Genomic DNA, 20,854 nt, shown 5'->3' with positions numbered 1-20,854 from the left:
TCTTTCCTTTACACGGATCAGTCATCCTGGTCCCTTTGCAGAAAAACAGCCCCAAAGCATGATGTTTCCACCCCCATGCTTCACAGTAGGTATGGTGTTCTTTGGATGCAACTCAGCATTCTTTGTCCTCCAAACACGACGAGTTGAGTTTTTACCAAAAAAGTTCTATTTTGGTTTCATCTGACCATATGACATTCTCCCAATCCTCTTCTGGATCATCCAAATGCACTCTAGCAAACTTCAGACGGGCCTGGACATGTACTGGCTTAAGCAGGGGGACACGTCTGGCACTGCAGGATTTGAGTCCCTGGCGGCATAGTGTGTTACTGATGGTAGGCTTTGTTACTTTGGTCCCAGCTCTCTGCAGGTCATTCACTAGGTCCCCCCGTGTGGTTCTGGGATTTTTGCTCACCGTTCTTGTGATCATTTTGACCCCACGGGGTGAGATCTTGCGTGGAGCCCCAGATCGAGGGAGATTATCAGTGGTCTTGTATGTCTTCCATTTCCTAATAATTGCTCCCACAGTTGATTTCTTCAAACCAAGCCTGCTTACCTATTGCAGATTCAGTCTTCCCAGCCTGGTGCAGGTCTACAATTTTGTTTCTGGTGTCCTTTGACAGCTCTTTGGTCTTGGCCATAGTGGAGTTTGGAGTGTGACTGTTTGAGGTTGTGGACAGGTCTTTTATACTGATAACAAGTTCAAACAGGTGCCATTAATACAGGTAACGAGTGGAGGACAGAGGAGCCTCTTAAAGAAGAAGTTACAGGTCTGTGAGAGCCAGAAATCTTGCTTGTTTGTAGGTGACCAAATACTTATTTTCCACCATAATTTGCAAATAAATTCATTAAAAATCCTACAATGTGATTTTCTGGATTTTTTTCCCTCAATTTGTCTGTCATAGTTGACGTGTACCTATGATGAAAATTACAGGCCTCTCTCATCTTTTTAAGTGGGAGAACTTGCACAATTGGTGGCTGACTAAATACTTTTTTTCCCCACTGTACTAATACGTTTCAAATGGAACTTTCAAATCATATCAAAATCTAATCTGGGAAATGATCGTAAATTATCTAAAATGCCATCATCTGAGTGAGTCACCAGATTTGAGCCAAAATGGATACCTGTGGTATACATTCCTATAAATCTAGCACGGAGTGTATCTGCATCTGAAGGAATTACTTTAATTATAGAGTTGTTGATATAACCCTCATTATACGCCTCATATGGGTAAATGTAATGCATTGGAGGGCAGCTTAATTATTGATACCATGCACCAGGGAGCTGATAGGAAAATAATTTTCAGTGACTGCTGCAGTGCTGGGGAACAACTCTCAAACAATGTCCTGGCAAATCGCTGGCTTGGATCCAAGCTACAGTGAGCAGCAATTAGCTGTAAGGCATAAGACCTCTAAAGAGAGGCAGAGAGGTTGAGTACAGCAGAGCGGCCAATTGTAATTTCCTCTCACATTGATTGGCCATATTCTCTGAAAGTCTATAAAGTTGAGTCACACTCTGTGGCGGCAATAGCTCCGACCGGCAGCTCTTTATTTACTGCTGTTGCTAAGAGTGGGAGAGAGCGTAAGCATCTACCTGCAGGCAGAGGGACAATGTTTGTTTTTCCGCCGCTCCGTCTGCATCTTAACAAGTGCGATAAATCACATCACACATTTTAACACCGAGGGGGCCGGCTCACAAAGCTTTCTCGGAAATGGAGAAACACAGAGCCATGCTGTGTCAACAAGGAGCATAAAATATCTGTTTGCCGCACCCTTTTCAGATAATCTTGCTGATAACAAACAGAATACAGGAAATAGGACAGAAACACAGTCAATAAAGCCAATTGAAAAATTATCCAAGAGATAAGAGTCATTACCCTATGAAGCATCAGTGTTCTACCCAGCGGGCAACATTTTGCATTGGATGTCATAATGTTGTCATTTTCTGGTTGTAAACTGGTTTTCTGGTCGAATTGGAACAAAGTTAAGACATCTTTTATGGCAACAATATGCCTGGAAAATACATCATATTTTGGTTGTTATATGGTCACTGGTCCATTTACAGTCAATATGCAACCTGACCATGTAGAGTGCATTCGGAAAGTATTCAGACCCCTTGACTTTTTTAAAATTTTGTTACGTTACAGCCTTATTCTAAAATGGATTAAATTGTTTTTTTCTCCCCCTCATTAATCTACACAAAATACCCCATAATGACAAAGGAAAAACAGGTTTTTAGACATTTTTGCAAATGTATAAAAAATTAACTGAAACATCACATAAGAATTAAGACCCAGTCCTCAGTATTTTGTTAAAGCACCTTTGGCAGCGATTACAGCCTTGAGTCTTCTTGGGTATGACGCTACAAGCTTGGCACACCTGTATTTGGGGAGTTTCTCCCATTCTTCTCTGCAGATCCTCTCAAGCTCTGTCAGGTTGGATGGGGAGCGTAGCTGCACAGCTATTTTCAGGTCTCTCCAGAGATGTTGGATCGGGTTCAAGTCCGGGCTCTGGCTGGGCCACTCAATGACATTCATAGACTTGTCCCAAAGCCACTCATGCTTTGTTTTGGCTGTGTGCTTAGGGTCGTTGTCCTGTTGGAAGGTGAACCTTTGCCCCAGTTTGAGGTCCTGAGCGCTCTGGAGAAGGTTTTCATCAAGGATCTCTTTGTACTTTGCTCCGTTAATCTTTCCCTCGATCCTGACTAGTCTCCCAATCCCTGCCGCTGAAAAACATCCCCACAGCATGACGCTGCCACCACCATGCTTCACATTAGGGATGGTACCAGGTTTCCTCCAGACGTGATGCTTGGCATTCAGGCCAAAGAGTTCAATCTTGGTTTCATCAGACCAGAGAATCTTGTTTCTCATGGTCTGAGAGTCCTTTAGGTGCCTTTTGGCAAACTCCAACCGGGCTTCATGTGCCTTTTACTGAGTAGTGGCTTCCGTCTGGCTACTCTACCATAAAGGCCGGATTGGTGGAGTACTGCAGAGATGGTTGTCCTTCTGGAAGGTTCTCCCATCTCCACAGAGGAACTCTGGGCTCTCACCTACCTGACCAAGGCCCTTCTGCCCCGATTGCTCAGTTTAGCCGGGCGACCAGCTCTAGGAAGAGTCTTGGTAACAAAATGTGGAAAAAGTCAAGGGGTCTGAATACTTTCCGAATGCACTGTATGTCACCAAGGACGTTGGCCTGACATCATTTCAACCAGTTTTGCCTTCTGGGTCTGACTCCGATGGTAGGAAGCACAGTAGTACAGTATGGTTAAGATTCTAAGGTACTGCATGGATTAAAAAAGTGAACATATGGGTACCCACAGAAGTTCTAAACTATGCTCATATTGTGCTTGTTATCTCAAGACAGTTAGCTCTCCCTACTTGATATCCTAAAAGCCACAACTATCAAATTCCATCTCAACCGTCAGTCGCCTATGAAAACTTGGCGGATGCCTCTGAGGAGTAGCACTTGCTTGTATGAAAGAAGAACCAAACAATGGGATTGGCACATGCGAACCCAGGAGCCAAACTCCCGTCGCATCACTTTATTACCTTCCGAGTCAATTTAAAATGGTGGGGGAGACCAAAACTGCGAGAAGACTCATCACAAAATGCTAATCTGAGTTTTGAACAAAGGACATCTCTCTTTCCCATGGCAGGGTGTTTTAAGTGCAGCCAGGCTTTAGGGACAGTCCTAACCTTAGTTTACAACCCCAGAATGGGCCACCACAATATAAGACACTTTGTTAAAGCTTCAGACAAGCACAAGATATGTGCTAAAACAAACTTTGCATTTCTGAGGATGAACAGCCAACAGAACTCAGCACTGTGTCACACGCTTGCATTTCAGAATGTAAGTCTCTAGAGCTCTAGCCGTTATTTTGTCCAAAAAAGTTATAACACACTATTTTATAATATCTTCTTAAAACCTACGGATGATTACAGCATGGAAACACACTGGTATGTACTTACAAAAATGTGTCATAGAATATAATCATTTCACATTACTGAAAATGACTGACATAGATGTGTTAAACAGCTGTAGCATTAATTTTGAGCATTTTCTGTTTTCAGGTAAAAAGAGAGCAAAAAGAAACAACCAAAAGAACAGCCTATATTTAGTTTTGAAGAAATTTTTAAAAGATTATGTACACAAAACATGATTTGAATGACCTTCAAACGGACAAGGCAGTAGCTTGTCATTCATATAACCATCCCTTTCAAAATGAGCCTTGTGACTATGAAAAGAAATCAGAAGACATAAGAAACTTGAGATGTCTTCATCTTTATGTCCAATCTTAACCAATACAAAATTCCTCTGAAAAGTGTGCCTTCCCTGTTATGTACAATGGGAACAACTAAAATTTAAGCTTGTATCCAGATACACATAAGGTAGACACAGCTTTTTTCTACAATTTCCCAATAGGACTCAAGTCCATTCTGTGGTATGACAAAACATTTTCACAAACAATGCTGCCTTATTCAAATCCATATTTTGTACATTATGCAAAATAAACATTGATGATAAAAACATTTAGAATGATATAAGTATCAAGCACCCCATTTTAACCCTTTAACATGAAACTGATATCTTGATTCTTCATATTTTGTGTATGTGTGTGTCTGCACAAGGGTCAAAAGGCATAGAAAACAAAGGGGTCTGGTCGAGATTTGAAAGGCCAAGCTATCCTCTCTCCTTGAGCGAGACCCAGTTTATGAGAGCAAGAACACAGTCAGCGTGGAGAGCATGAGAGATGCCAGAGTGTACGTCACACACGAGCAACCAAGGGTAGCTGAGGCCAAAACAAACCGACAAAACCACACAAAACACACCAAAGATTGTTCACAGAGATATTCACAGCAAAAAAGTGGAAAATACAATTGTACACCAAAAAATACAATAAAATAGTGTGTATGACAAATGTTATGGTCCAGAGGTGCCCAACATCACACATGAAGACAGGACAAGGAGAGAAGGGGAGGTGGGAGAGAAATAGGGAAAGGGAGAGAGAAAAAAGAGAGATAGAAAATAGGTCATAAATACAGAAATGCAAGTTTGAAAGATTAATTGAGAATAAACAAAGGAATAAAAACACAAATCCAAGCAAGTTAGAGGATCAAAGTAATACAAAAAAGCATGTTAGAAGCACAGCAAATGACGTGTATCACAGCAAGCAAAGGTGAAAGGTCAGAGAAAGGTCAAAGGTGATGGATGTCAGGAAATGTTGAAAGAGACACATACATAAACACATACATGTTTGTATCAATTAAATGAGGGGCAATCCCCTGAACGTGAGCGCACATCCAGGAGAGATTAAATCACATTTTCCATGGCAAGGAGAGTTGCCCAAGCAAAACACACATTCAAAAACTGGTGCAATGTCAAGGCGATATCAAATAGCAGGTGGAATGAATGAATGGGTTTTAGTTTTACTAAAACTGCAAAAGTTAATTGCTTATTTATAGCTTTACAAAATGTCAACCTTAGCTGGGGAGATTTGGATTGGTCAATTTAGAACTCCAGTGGTCCTTGCACACTCAATATTGAGCACGCTCAAAATATCAAACCCATGAATCATGTGGGTCAATATTTCTCTTATTCAACCTTTCCTTTTTTTTTTTTACTTGACCTGCACTGAAGAGCATCGATTGAAGTTTACTTGTGAGGAATGTATGTATATATATATTCCTCAAAAAGTAAACTTTTATATCTTATCTATCTATCTATCTATCTATCTATCTATCTATACACACTACATGACCAAAAGTATGTGGACATCTGCTCGTCGAACATCTCATTCCAAAATCATGGGCATTAATATGGAGTTGGTCCCCCTTTTTCTGCTATAACAGCTTCCAGTCTTCTGGGAAGGCTTTCCACTAGATGTTGGAACATTGCTGCGGGGACTTGCTTCCATTCAGCCACAAGAGCATTAGTGAGGTCGGGCACTGATGTTGGGCGATTAGGCCTGGCTCGCAGTCGGTGATCCAATTCATTCCAAAGGTGTTCGAAGGGGTTGAGGTCAGGGCTCTGTGCAGGCCAGTTAAGTTCTTCCACACCGATCTCGACAAACCATTTCTGTATGGACCTCGCTTTGTGCAGAATCGTCTAGAATGTCATTGTATGCTGTAGCGTTAAAATGTCCCTTCACTGGAACTAAGGGGCCTAGCCCGAACCATGAAAAACAGCCCCAGACCATTATTTCTCCTCCACCAAACTTTACAGTTGGCACTATGCATTGGGGCAGGTAGCATTCTCCTGGCATCTGCCAAACCAAGATTCGCCCGTCGGATTGCCAGATGGTAAAGCGTGATTCATCACTCCAGAGAACGCGTTTCCACTGCTCCTGAGTCTAATGGCGACGAGCTTTACCCCACTCCAGCTGACGCTTAGCATTGCGCATGGTGATCTTAGGCTTGTGTGCGGCTGCTCGGCCATGGAAACCCATTTCATGAAGCTGCTGACAAACAGTTCTTGTGCTGATGTTGCTTCCAGAGGCAGTTTGGAACTCGGTAGTGAGTGTTGCAACTGATGACAGACGATTTTCACGCACTACGTGCTTCAGCAATCAGCGGTCCCATTCTGTGAGCTTGTGTAACCTACCAATTCGCGGCTGAGCCTTTGTTGCTCCTAGATGTTTCCACTTCACAATACCATCACTTACAGATGACCGGGGCAGCTCTAGCAGGGCAGAAATTTGACGAACTGACTTGTTGGAAAGGTGGCATCCTATGGCGGTGCCACATTGAAATTCACTGAGCTCTTCAGTAAGGCCATTCTACTGCCAATGTTTGTCTATGGAGATTGCATGGCTGTGTGCTCAATTTTATACACCTGTCAGCAACAGGTGTGGCTGAAATAGCCGTATCCACTAATTTGAAGGGGTGTCCACATACTTTTGTTTGTATGTATGTATGTACACATTTATACACATACACACACACACATATGTATATATATATATATACATATACACACAGTGTACAAAACATTAGGAACACCTTCCTACCATTGAGTTGCACCCCCCTTTTGCCCTCAGAACAGCCTCAATTAGTTGGGGCATGAACTCTACAGTCGTGGTCAAAGGTTTTGAGAATGACACAAATACTAATTTTAACAGTCTGCTGCCTCGGTTTTGATGATGGCAATTTGCATATACTCCAGAATGTCATGAAGAGTGATCAGATGAATGCAATTAATTGCAAAGTCCCTCTTTGCCATGAAAATGAACTTAGTCCCCAAAAAACATTTCCACTGCATTTCAGCCCTGCCACAAAAGGACCAGCTGCCATCATGTCAGTGATTCCCTCGTTAACAAAGGTGAGAGTGTTGACGAGGACAAGGCTGGAGATCACTCTGTCATGCTGATTGAGTTAGAATAACAGACTGGAAGCTTTAAAAGGAGGGTGGTGCTTGAAATCATTGTTCTTCCTCTGTTAACCATGGTTACCTGCAAGGAAACACGTGCCGTCATCATTGCTTTGCACAAAAAGGGCTTCACAGGCAAGGAAATTGCTGCTAGTAAGATTGCACCTAAATCAACCATTTATCGGATCATCAAGAACTTCAAGGAGAGAGGTTCAATTGTTGTGAAGAAGGCGTCAGGGCGCCCAAGAAAGTCCAGCAAGCGCCAGGACCGTCTCCTGAGCTTGCTCAGGAATGGCAGCAGGCAGGTGCGAGTGCATCTGCACGCACAGTGAGGCGAAGACTTTTGGAGGATGGCCTGGTGTCAAGAAGGGCAGCAAAGAAGCCACTTCTCTCCAGGAAAAACATCAGGGACAGACTGATATTATGCAAAAGGTACAGGGATTGGACTGCTGAGGACTGGGGTAAAGTCATTTTCTCTGATGAATCCCCTTTACGATTGTTTGGGGCATCCGGACACCTTGCAACACCTTGTCCGGAGAAGACAATGTGAGCGCTATCATCAGTCCTGTTTCATGCCAACAGTAAAGCATCCTGAGACCATTCATGTGTGGGATTGCTTCTCAGCGAAGGGAGTGGGCTCACTCACAATTTTGCCTAAGAACACAGCCATGAATAAAGAATGGTACCAACACATCCTCCGAGAGCAACTTCTCCCAACCATCCAAGAACAGTTTGGTGATGACCAATGCATTTTCCAGCATGATGGAGCACCTTGCCATAAGGCAAAAGTGATAACTAAGTGGCTCGGGGAACAAAACATCAAAATGTTGGGTCCATGGCCAGGAAACTCCCCAGACCTTAATCCCATTGAGAACTTGTGGTCGATCCTCAAGAGGCGGGTGGACAAACAAAAACCCACAAATTCTGACAAACTCCAAGCATTGATTATGCAAGAATGGGCTGCCATCAGTCAGGATGTGGCCCAGAAGTTAATTGACAGCATGCCAGGGCAGATTGCAGAGGTCTTGAAAAAGAAGGGTCAACACTGCAAATATTGACTCTTTGCATAAACTTAATGTAATTGTCAATAAAAGCCTTTGACACTTATGGAATGCTTGTAATTATACTTCAGTATAACATAGTAACATCTGACAAACATATCTCATAGCACTGAAGCAGCGAACTTTGTGAAGACCAATACTTATGTCATTCTCAAAACTTTAGACCACGACTGTACAAGGTGTCGAAAGTGTTCCACAGCGATGCTGGCCGATGTTGACTCCAATGCTTCCCACAGTTGTGTCAAGTTGGCTGGATGTCCTTTGGGTGGTGGCCCATTCTTGATACACACAGGAAACTGTTGAGCGTGAAAAACCCAGCAGCGTTGCAGTTCTTGACACACTCAAACCAGTGTGCCTGGCACCTACTACAATACCCCGTTCAAAGGCACTTAAATATTTTGTCTTGCCCATTCACCCTCTGAATGGCGCACATACACGCCTCAATTGTCTCAAGGCTTAAAAATCCTTCTTTAACCTGTCTCCTCCCCTTCATCTACACTGATTGAAGTGAATTTAACAGGTGACATCAATAAGGGATCATAGCTTTCACCTGGATTCACCTGGTCTGTCTATGTCATGGAAAGAGCAGGTGTTCCTAATGTTTTGTACACTCAGTGTACAGTATATACAGTGAGCTCCAAAAGTATTGGGGCAGTGACAAATGTTTTCTTGGCTCTGTACTCCAGCACTTTGGATTTGAAATGATACAATGAGGTTAAAGTGCAGACTGTCAGCTTTAATTTGAGGGTATTTTCATATATATTGGGTGAACCGTTTAGAAATTACAGCACTCTTTCTACATAGTCCCCCAATTCTAGGGGACCAAAAGTATTGGGACAAATTCACTTATATGTGTATTAAAGGAGTAAAAAGTTAAGTACACTTCTACCTTGATTACAGATAATCCTGAATGAATCGTGAATAATGATGAGTGAGAAAGTTGCTAACCTCCCCTGTTATTGTAATGGTGAGAGGTTAGCATGTCTTGGGGGTATGATATTTGTGCATCTGTAACTTTCTCACTCATCATTATTCACGATTAATTCTGGATTATCCGTAATCATGCTAGCATCCACATTAATATAAAAGTGTTTAGAAACATATTCTATTCTTATTTTAAATAAAAGTCACTCCAAAATGACACAATACTTTATTTACCATTCTATTGGCCACAAAATAATCTGAAACACAACCAAAAACAGCAAATGCATTCAACAAATTTGTAGAGTCACAAGCTTGATGTAGTCATTGCGTGCTATGCATATGGGACCAAATACTTAACTTTTTACTACTTTAATACACATATAAGTGAATTTGTCCCAATATTTTTGGTCCCCTAAAGTGGGGAGACTATATACAAAAAGTGTTGTAATTTCGGTTCACCCGATATGGATGAAAATACCCTCAGATTAAAGCTGAAAGTCTGCACTTTAGCATTTCAAATCAAGCATTTCAAGTGCTGGAGTACAGAGTCAAAACAACAAAGAATGTGTCACTTTCCCAATACTTTTGGAGCTCACTGTATATATGCCCAGTAAGTAAACAAAAAAGGAAAAGTACATTTCATATCATATCATATGCACTCACCTATATTTAGCTAATATGTTGCAGTGCCAATATATAACACAGAGAGTCTGGATTTATGACACAGCAGCTGTTGGGTCGTTCCACGAAATGGGCGCCTTTTGCGTCCATTTTATATTTCAAGTAGAAATTATGCACCAATATTGAATTTTAAAAGCCTGTTATATTAAATGACCACATGGAGAATTCAATAAATCACATTTTTCATATGAATAAAGGTTTGCTAAAGTGCCAAAATTCTGCATTTTGACATGTCCCATCAACCCTGTATCACTTCTAGGAAGATTTTATGTGATATTAGTGATGCATTTACATCTGTCCCTCATTTTAAGGCCAAGCCTGTTATGCAAACAATTTACACCTTTAAAATAATGGACCATTCCACCAAGTTAAATGATTCACTGCAGATGACATCGTTTGGGTCTTCTGAACAGCATGGTGGAAAAGGAAGTAAGTCTTCTCTCTCTTTCTGGTCTATTTATAATTGTTTTCTCATCTTTGACTGAGGTGGTCGAGCTCAACACGTCAACCCTGTTTGCTCAATTAATGTTAGGGAAACTAGAATTTGATTTAACTTTCATTATGTGTGGAACATACAGTACCAGTCAAAAGTTTGGACACACCTACTCATTCCAGGGTTTTTCTGATTGATAGAATGCGGTAACTTTATGAGTTTGATATTATATATGAGTTTATTTGTACAAGGGATACTTGATCAATGAAAAAATGTTGGATTTATCTCAAACATGCTTTTAAATAATAGTTAGGAAGTTACATAGGTGTCCGTAAAAAGGTTGACAGACAGTGACCACCTTTTACATGCACACCAAGTATTCTGTTTTTGAGTTGATGCATATAAACATCATATTCTGTTTACAATAACCCGAAAAAGCTTGTATACCGGTTATGAGAAACCCGGATAAGAGCCTGGGATATGCTGATCTTAAATTGGATACTATGGCATGTCAACACAACCCGTTTACTGTTGTTTATCGCGGTCTGCGCATGCTCAGTTATGCATATCATGGATGTTGTGTGATGATGTTTTCATCTGAATGTCAAACCAAATCACTTAAAAAAGTAGGCTATACCTACGCAGTTTGATCCACCATAATAATGGCATAAATTATTTTGCTGACACACTGTACTGGACCATATAGCCTATTGGCTTAGATTACTTTCACCCCTAATTTAGACAGGTTTCTGCTTATAATTTCCGACATTTGTTATGCCATTTGTTTGTCAACTATAGTTAGATACATGCAGCTTCTCTTGTTGCCCTGGCCTAGAAAACTAAATTAAGTAGTTCTCACAAGAATAATGTCTTACATCGATAGAATGAATGCATTCGTAATCTAGTTATCAGTTTCGTTTAGGGACCGGGGAGAAAACACAATAATTCCAAAACAGTGGAAAGATGGTTCCGGTGCAAAATCTCCAAATGTCATCCGTTTGACCGGTTTTAAGGAAATGAAAAGCTGATAAAAACGATGAAATATGTTTCTGATAAGACTTCAGTTTGTCTTGGGTGCATATTTTATGTGGTTGAAACACTGTCCACTTGCATAACAGTGTCAAAGCTAACTCGTTACACACACATTCACATTTTCTCAAGAGATGCTGAAAGACAGAAATCATACTTCTGTTCCCGAGACAAAATTAACATTTGTTATATCATTTTACTTCAAGAAATGCATAATTCTGCAGGAGTTCATTTTATATTAGGCTACATGTGAAAACTTATAGGCCTACAATCAGTGTCCAGATTTGAGTTACTATTCCATTTAACCCATATGAATTTAAATTAGGAATATTCTGTTTATTCATGGATACAGGGATACTCATGAGCGGGATATCAAAGGTGCATGTCAACAGCGTATCCCGAATAACACCTTAAGCGGGATATGAGCTACTATCCAGAATATTGTGCGCATGTAAACATGGTCAGTGTGGTACAAGTGTAGATAAAATGCTCTTAGTTCATAGGATTTCAATGCCTGAGATGGTAAAATGTTTTTTTTTCTGTAGGCTAAACATATCCTCCATGCAATTGAATGTTGAAAGAAGAGATATTCTAAAGTTAATTTCTTAAAGGTTTGCATGTCCAAAAGGCTCCTATTTCATGGAACGACCCTGTTTTCGGCCATCTTTACTAAGAACAGCTGTGGACCTTAAGTCGGTGCAGATGTTTAGCCTAAAAATACACCCCCTCTTTTTTCCTCAAACACCCACATGCTTCGCATAAACATTACCGGCACTGGCATTGGCACTGCTACGTGTATAGCTAAGCGCGGCAAAGGGACCAATTTAAAAAATATATATAAAGCAGTAAATAAAAAAGGGAACTTGGACGGTGTCCACGTGAATCTGCTCTGACAGAATAATGAGTGATCCAAACCTCCCACTGCTATATGGCTGGTTCCCACCAAGTGGATGAGAAAAAGCAGGTCCCTGTGTCATGCACTGGCAGATGCCTGTTAGGTCTCCAGTAAAGCATTAAGACATTAATCCTGTTGACGCGTCCCCATGCAAGACTGGAGGCTGCATCCTCACCAAGCCAAGGCACATATTCAGGTCAGTAAATACAGCAGTGAGCCTGAACTGAGACCCACTAAACCTGGCTTTCGAAGAGAAAGATAGAGAAAGAGGAGGGGAGAGAAAGGAGAGAAACAGAGAGACAGAGAGGAGAGGGAGTGACACTGACTTTTGATGCTCTTTCACTGAAACATCAAAAAGCCAGAGAGAGAATGTGCATGACATGAAGAGAAATGGAAAGAGAAAGAGAGAGGAAGCATGGAAGACAGGGAAAAAGAGAGCTAAAAAAAGGTAGGTGTAGAGAAAGTGAGAGATGCATGGAGCTACTGATAGAGGCATAAGAAAGAAAAAAAGAAAAAGACAGAAGGGCGGGTGGAAAAGTAAGAGACAAAAACATATAGAGAAAGAGAGAACGATTCAGTGCAAGGAGTGATTTATGAGAAAGAGAGAAATAGTAAGGGACAGGTTCCAAGCTCAGGTTTGGTCAGTGGGGAGGCAGCCCAAGTTAAAATTCAAACCACGACACTGTCAACAGAGCACCAGCTGACCGTGACCACCAGGGTAGGGGCATTGCTATGGACATAAAGCGAATGTTTGAGGCCTGACCGATATCATCTGTCCTGACTTTATTGCTCACTGAACTTGCGCATCAATGTCAGCCAGAGAGGTTATAGGCCGAGACCAAATGACCAATCTCACTCTACAGCAACAAAGACTCACTGTGGGCAAAACTATTCCATCACAAACAGTGAGACAAACTGCCCCAGTCTTTGTTCAATTCTGTCTATCTTATCACCCCAAAGCTTTGTGCAACGGTGTGACGAACTCTCTGGAATTGAGGCTTTGAGGCGGACTGCAGAGGGCAAGTGTTTCTAAAATGTAGCCCTGACAGTCAGAAGAGGACTTTGCTACTCTGTTTTTTGTCTGTCTAACTTTGACCTTTTTCCCACCTTCTTTTGGGATGAACATCTTGAATGAAAATATCATCCAGCAGAAATGTTCAAACCAATCAATTGCCCTAACAGGGCATCTACATCTGTGAAGTGTAGTCTCAAGACCTGACTAGAAGTCAATTTGGGTGAAGGAGGGGTAAACACAGTATACATTGGGTCACGGTGGCAGTATCTCTGTTGGAAGTGTGTGTGTTCTTGCAGCGCAGGATGGGGTGGGGTGGGGTGGGGGTGGGAATTACCTGGGATGGCGGTGGGCTCTGCTGCGGTTCTGAAGGAGAGGGTGCCGGGCTGGGACTTGCCCTGCTGGTTCTCAGCCACCACGTAGACTTCATACTCTGTGTTCCAGTCTAGGCTGCTCAGCACCACGTACTCACTGCCGTGGGGCAGGCGGATCTCCGGCTTCCAGTCCGGAACGTGCTTCTAGGTTGGGTCGCAAAAAGAGAGACACTCAAAAGACATGACTCGGAAAGACATCCGTGGCTATGGCACTCCAGCAAACTGCACATCACTTTATATCACTGTAAATGTTTCCATGCATTCACACTTGTTATTTGGTCATCCATTCATCTTCCTACGTGAATCACTAACCATTTATCAATCTAGGCATAAAACACAATGGTGATCTGTCATTAATCTTTACAAATCATGTGATCCATTTCTCTGTTTTTCACATATCCGTAAGTCTATGTGCTTTTTGCTAAACTGAAATAATTACAGTACGATAAAACCGGGGAGATATGTAACCAATACATAAGATATGTAACCAACACTTAATAGTGTCTCTTGGGGGGAAACCAGGAAGCAAATCAGTATATACGGTGTTACACCTCCTTGCCCCGTCATACTCACAGCCCTGTATCTGATCAGGTAGTGTTTGATGGGCGAGCCCCCATCGTCCTGCTTGATCCAGTTGACCTTGAGGGTGTTGCCCGTGGTCTGCAGCTTTCCCTCCAGTTTAGGGGGACTGGGCTCCCCTACACAGGCCATAACGGGACACAGCGGTCAGTCAGTTACCATGGCAACAGCCTACATGCTCAGCTCAGTCTCCTGCCCAGGGCCCTTAACCTAGGTGGCATGGCTGAATGCAGCTGTCCCTCATTAACTCCCATTGTCGGAGAACCAGCCTACATCATCAGTCTGCCCTCGCTTCAGGAGTGGGATTATAATTCTTAACAAGCCCAAGGCACTGTGGGATTCTCACTTCATTTCAATCCCTTGCCTCTGGTTTTTGTGTATGTACTGCTTTAAATGTAGTACATCTGGAGAACAAATTGACTGTTTTTACGGTGGCAGTGGCAGAGGACGTTCCAAGAAGATAAAATTAAGTCTTGCCCCTCATAGACTCAAGGACGGTTTTATGATGGAGGGACAGTGAGGGCAGTGGGCGGTGGGGTGAGGGAGGGAGCCAATGGGGAGATAATAATTATCCTTCAGGAGCAGCTCGTTACATGGCCTCTTCTGCAGACAAAGGGAATAGGCTAATTAGCCTCCTCGTCTTGATTGGACATGTTACTCTATTACATTTAATAACATTATCATGGTCCATTGGGAGGGGAGGGTCGGTGCGTTCCAGCGTGTGTACAGTGTGTGTGTGTTTGCCTTTTGAGTGTGCCTAATGATGTTAGCGTTCACATTTACAGCCATGACACCTCAGTCACAGAGGGTATAGGGAGGAGACTCTAATCACCATAACTCAATAATCATGGGAACATTGGTTACACACAGTTAGCAGTGTGAATATGCTATTAAAATAACTAGCAGAACACAGCATGTTACATACAGCTCCAGTATTCTACTACACACCATCACTAACTGCCCAAAGGTGATATCAGGTTTCAAATGGCTGCTGCAGCACATCTGCAATGCACACTGATTTGTTTGTTTTTGGCTGAGATCAATGGAGATTATTTACTGTCCCGATTTTATGTTTTCTTCTGAAATGTTGCAGCCAGACGCCCCGACCTTCAGTCACACTGGGTACATTGTTCCCCTTGATCACCCTGATGATATTTATCCACCAATGAACTCTGAGAGCGGGTCATTCCCACAGAGGGAAGTGAAAGAGCAGCAGACAACAGCAATGCTGCCAGGCATTCTCAACGAAACCCATGGAAGTGCAGCATGGAATATTAATGTTGGACAACTATACTCCAGCCTGGAAGTCTGTTTGCATCGTCTCCTTTGACTTCAGCCAAAATGAGATAAGAACGATAAGAAATAATAGGGTGAGAGACAGACAGATGAAACCTGCTCCACTTTTGCCCACGCTATCCAGTGGATCTTGGCCTAAAGCTCCCTGACTTCAGCCTGATTGAACCCTATGATTGGATAATATTTTCCAGTGTCTGCTCCTATTTATCCTCTACCTTGGCCCTGAAAAAGTGAGTACCGTCTTTAATTTTCTCAAACTTCAATAATTCACAAAATGTATAAAAGAACATGTCTGCAGTTTAACTGTTGTATATTTTTTACGGTTGTATTCTAAATTTAAATTGACGTTGCATCTTGTTAATTAATGACACTTCAAACATTCATTTCAGTGGTGATTACACAATTAGTCAATCAGACATGCGTGAAGGCACTTGATCTTGATCTCAGGTGATTATCTGATTAAATTCTCCTCCAAAATGCATTGGACTCAAAAGTATTGCAGTAAGCATGATTTGATGCTGGAATTGAAATAAACAGAGTTAGTGATAACCAAAACCAGTCAAAACAGTGGCATGTACAGAGAGTTATATTCATAGTTTATCCAGTCATGAGCATCATTCCCAGTTAGGTGAGGAATCTTCAAATGCTAAGAAGAAAGAAGAGCCATTAGGGTTATCTGTGAATTAGAGATATTAACAAAAACATGCTCTATCGTGCAAATGCTGCTTTTATTCAATATGTAGTGATTCAGGTATATTTTGATACATCAATTTGTGACAGTCCCATGATCGTTCCCATTGTCATCTGATGCAACAATAACTCAACTTTCTATTGGTCTCCCCAAAAGTGTTCTTATCTAGTTAAACCTGATGTAAATATTGTACAGATAGTATTACTCTAAGTTTGTCTGCACAGTAGTGTACGTATACTTCATATCAATTTCTGAACGTTACATCAGACAAATGTTTGATGTGTCAGATCCTTTACTCAAACTGACATGAACTGACATTGATATCAAGGAAATGTTGTGTAAATAAACCTTCCTGTTCTGAATCACCCTAATTCTTATTCACTTTTTCAGCTCTTTAAAAACATCCCTGCATGTGTGAACCAATGACCTTATTGGTTTGCTGTGCCCAAATGCAATGAAAGTTTATTGTCACACCAGATGGGTTAAAGGACTCATGAATTGTGAATGGGACTGTCATTTTTCAGTCAGTATCAATACATGTGAATAACACAAAGGCACTCTGGAAGACAAAAACAGACCGACAGACAGACAGGACAGACATGCAGACAAGCCAGAACTTTCTGTCTGGTGAGACAGTAAAGAAAACGAAGGAGTTGAAGGAAAGAGGAGTGAACATGCATGCATGCAGTAATGTGGAGTGAATACCACTGTTAGTCGGTTCAGAAAAGCATTCTGGGAGACAGTCTGAAAAGGTCAATACAATTCAATGAGCGTGCGATGCAGTTGCCAAAGGTGATGGTTTCAACACTGCTATTGTGATTGAGATTATGTGATTTGGCAACAAAAAAGTACATTAAAAAATATATGTTCTGTTTGCATATGATAGCCATGGGAGGTGACAATGGCACCTTAGGCACCAAAAAAAATATATATAAAATATCCGGCTAGAGGTCAACCCTTTGCTTATTTCCAACTACATTATGTAACGCTCACTGATAGCTAGCTATATAACATATCTAATATATTATGTGGCTTAGCTATAGCTTCTAAGAAGACAATGAGGGAAATATCCTCTGCACTTCTCTTTTTTTGAATTATACCCTCTGTTAGTGGGATACCAAGTAAGCACACACATCTACATATAATTGTGTTAATATGGTTGGAGATGAGATGAGGTAGATAGAATGCAGGTTGACCAAAAGTAAAAATCTGTTCAATGGCTGATCTATTGCCCTATAATATGAATCGGACCAAATAGAACAAAAAATTACCTTCTGTTCACCAGTGAAGACGACATCATCAGCACCATGCAAGAGCCACATGACAAAGTCATATGATACGCACGCACATGATTGGTTGAAAGAAAAGTGGAGTGGGGGGGGTCACATGGGAAATACAAAACATTTTTTAAATGATGTAAACATGGGTAAGGAACAAAACAAAAATAACGTTAAAGACAAAATGATACAAAACAGAAACACAAATGACAAAAAGAAATACACAAGTTCAGAGCAGAACTTCTTTACACATCAAATAGACATAGAAAACATGTACAGCAATTAGATACATGAAGCATTTTAGGACATCAAGTGCAGGTTTTTAGTGTATTCAATAGATATGTCATGACCAGAAATAAGTTAGCTCATATAGGCTAGGATTTATCACTGTAATGTTTTTGCGGGAACTGGATGCCAATTCCATGAAATGTCTAAAATTGCCTCATGCATCTTTCGTTGAAACAGTATTTCCTCTGGACTGGAATTAATGAGAATATCAGTTTTTGATACTATTTCTACTAGAAAAATAGCGGCTTTGTATAAGACTGTCGCATATACTTTGGCTTTTGACCTTAAAGGGTCTTCATAGAGCCTTGTTGTCTGTATACGTTGAACATTTTGGCTCCAACCAAGACAGTTGTGTAAAAGAAAAGAAAAACAGAGGAAACTCTGCAGTATTGACAATACTGATTGACAAAGCACATTGTAAAATGTTACATGCGCAACGAAATATGGTATACCGGTATGACAACTACTGTATGACCATATTAAGCATTGGGGAGGAGGAGGAGAGAGGGGGGGGTGGTTAAAGTATTTGGGACACATTTCACCTTCAGTCACACATTGTACAACTGCATAATGTATCTCTGAGGCCATATTGTCAAAATATATGGCCTCGATGTATGAGAATGCAGTGTAAACCCATACCATAGTATAAAGTCCCATACTTTAAGAAATGATGCTCAATATGTTTATAGAGGAAAGAAACATGAATTACAGCAACACAGAGTGGACTCTGAACTTCATTTTATGAATTCTAAACACACCACTAGACATAAAACATACTTACTCCAATTACCTGGTGTCAAATACATACAGTGAGGGAAAAAAGTATTTGATCCCCTGCTGATTTTGTACATTTGCCCACTGACAAAGAAATGACCAGTCTATAATTTTAATGGTAGGTTTATTTGAACAGTGAGAGACAGAATAACAACAACAAAATCCAGAAAAACGCATGTCAAAAACGTTATAAATTGATTTGCATTTTAATGAGGGAAATAAGTATTTGACCCCCTCTCAATCAGAAAGATTTCTCGCTCCCAGGTGTCTTTTATACAGGTAACGAGCTGAGATTAGAAGCACACTCTTAAAGGGAGTGCTCCTAATCTCAACTTGTTACCTGTATAAAAGACACCTGTCCACAGAAGCAATCAATCAATCAGATTCCAAACTCTCCACCATGGCCAAGACCAAAGAGCTCTCCAAGAATGTCAGGGACAAGATTGTAGACCTACACAAGGCTGGAATGGGCTACAAGACCATCGCCAAGCAGCTTGGTGAGAAGGTGACAACAGTTGGTGCAAATGGAAGAAACACAAAATAACTGTCAATCTCCCTCGGCCTGGGGCTCCATGCAAGATATCACCTCGTGGAGTTGCAATGATCATGAGAACGGTGAGGAATCAGCCCAGAACTACACGGGAGGATCTTGTCAATGATCTCAAGGCAGCTGGGACCATAGTCACCAAGAAAACAATAGGTAACATACTACGCCGTGAAGGACTAAAATCCTGCAGCGCCCGCAAGGTCCCCCTGCTCAAGAAAGCACATATACATGCCCGTCTGAAGTTTGCCAATGAACATCTGAATGATTCAGATGAGAACTGGGTGAAATTGTTGTGGTCAGATGAGACCAAAATGGAGCTCTTTGGCATCAACTCAACTCGCCGTGTTTGGAGGAGGAGGAATGCTGCCTATGACCCCAAGAACACCATCCCCACCGTCAAACATGGAGGTGGAAACATTATGCTTTGGGGGTGTTTTTCTGCTAAGGGGACAGGACAACTTCACTGCATCAAAGGGACGATGGACGGGGCCATGTACCGTCAAATCTTGGGTGAGAACCTCCTTCCCTCAGCCAGGGCATTGAAAATGGGTCGTGGATGGGTATTCCAGCATGACAACGACCCAAAACACACGGCCAAAGCAACAAAGGAGTGGCTCAAGAAGAAGCACATTAAGGTCCTGGAGTGGCCTAGCCAGTCTCCAGACCTTAATCCCATAGAAAATCTGTGGAGGGAGCTGAAGGTTCGAGTTGCCAAACGTCAGCCTCGAAACCTTAATGACTTGGAGAAGATCTGCAAAGAGGAATGGGACAAAATCCCTCCTGAGATGTGTGCAAACCTGGTGGCCAACTACAAGAAACGTCTGACCTCTGTGATTGCCAACAAGGGTTTTGCCACCAAGTACTGTCATGTTTTGCAGAGGGGTCAAATACTTATTTCCCTCATTAAAATGCAAATCAATTTATAACATTTTTGACATGCGTTTTTCTGGATTTTGTTGTTGTTATTCTGTCTCTCACTGTTCAAATAAACCTACCATTAAAATTATAGACTGATCATTTCTTTGTCAGTGGGCAAACGTACAAAATCAGCAGGGGATCAAATAATTTTTTCCCTCACTGTATAACGTATGCACACATGTTTATACACCTGAAGCCTTAAGGGCTAATTCCTCATGTCATATTTCACATTTAGCCAACTAGAATACTAATCACACATGAAGGCAATCAGTATTGATTAATGACTAAATCTTTTCATATGAATTACATAGACCTTATATGCACACCAACTTCATATTCTACAGGTGAGTCAAAATCTAATTAGTAACTAATAGAGAACTGTTATATTAGAGCTGTTATTTGATTTAGATTGGTTAGCCTAGAAATAAACTTGGCACATGACCTACAAAATAGTTCCTCAGGTTTCCTTATATTTTCTATAGTAGACAGATACCAGCAATTTGACAGACACATAGCACATACACACACACGCACACACATCGAACACAAACATACTGTACATGAGGGCCCTATGTTGACCCATAGCAGCTTCAAAACGTTCAGCCAATCAAATCAGCCATGCTCATCCTAACAATACTTTAGGGACACCTGATTTACACTTCCCAAACATGTATGTAGACAAATTCTTAAGAGAATTAAACATATGACAAGAT

The 20,854-nt window shown here is 41.3% G+C and overlaps 1 protein-coding gene across 15 annotated transcripts in view; it reads right to left on the bottom strand.

Annotated features, from left to right (window-relative positions):
- The window catches only part of LOC121582898 (neural cell adhesion molecule 1-like), a 317,435-nt gene that overhangs the window by 10,968 nt on the left and 285,613 nt on the right, over nucleotides 1-20,854 (bottom strand). For 7 of the 15 annotated variants that reach the window (XM_045222574.1, XM_045222578.1, XM_045222579.1 and 4 more), the window contains 2 exons: nucleotides 14,345-14,469; nucleotides 13,735-13,915 (listed from right to left, as the gene is read on the bottom strand). In XM_045222574.1, the coding sequence (XP_045078509.1) occupies nucleotides 13,735-13,915; nucleotides 14,345-14,469 (306 nt within the window). Of the gene's footprint in view, nucleotides 1-3,490; nucleotides 4,787-13,734; nucleotides 13,916-14,344; nucleotides 14,470-17,608; nucleotides 17,612-20,854 lie in introns of those variants that run through there. The other 8 variants (XM_045222573.1, XM_045222582.1, XM_045222575.1 and 5 more) reach the window with 3 other exon arrangements.

The sequence above is a fragment of the Coregonus clupeaformis genome, chromosome 9, assembly GCF_020615455.1.
Source record: "Coregonus clupeaformis isolate EN_2021a chromosome 9, ASM2061545v1, whole genome shotgun sequence".
Lineage (NCBI taxonomy): Eukaryota > Metazoa > Chordata > Actinopteri > Salmoniformes > Salmonidae > Coregonus > Coregonus clupeaformis.
Note: the sequence above shows the minus strand (reverse complement) of the source record. Positions and strands in the feature narration are given on the sequence as shown.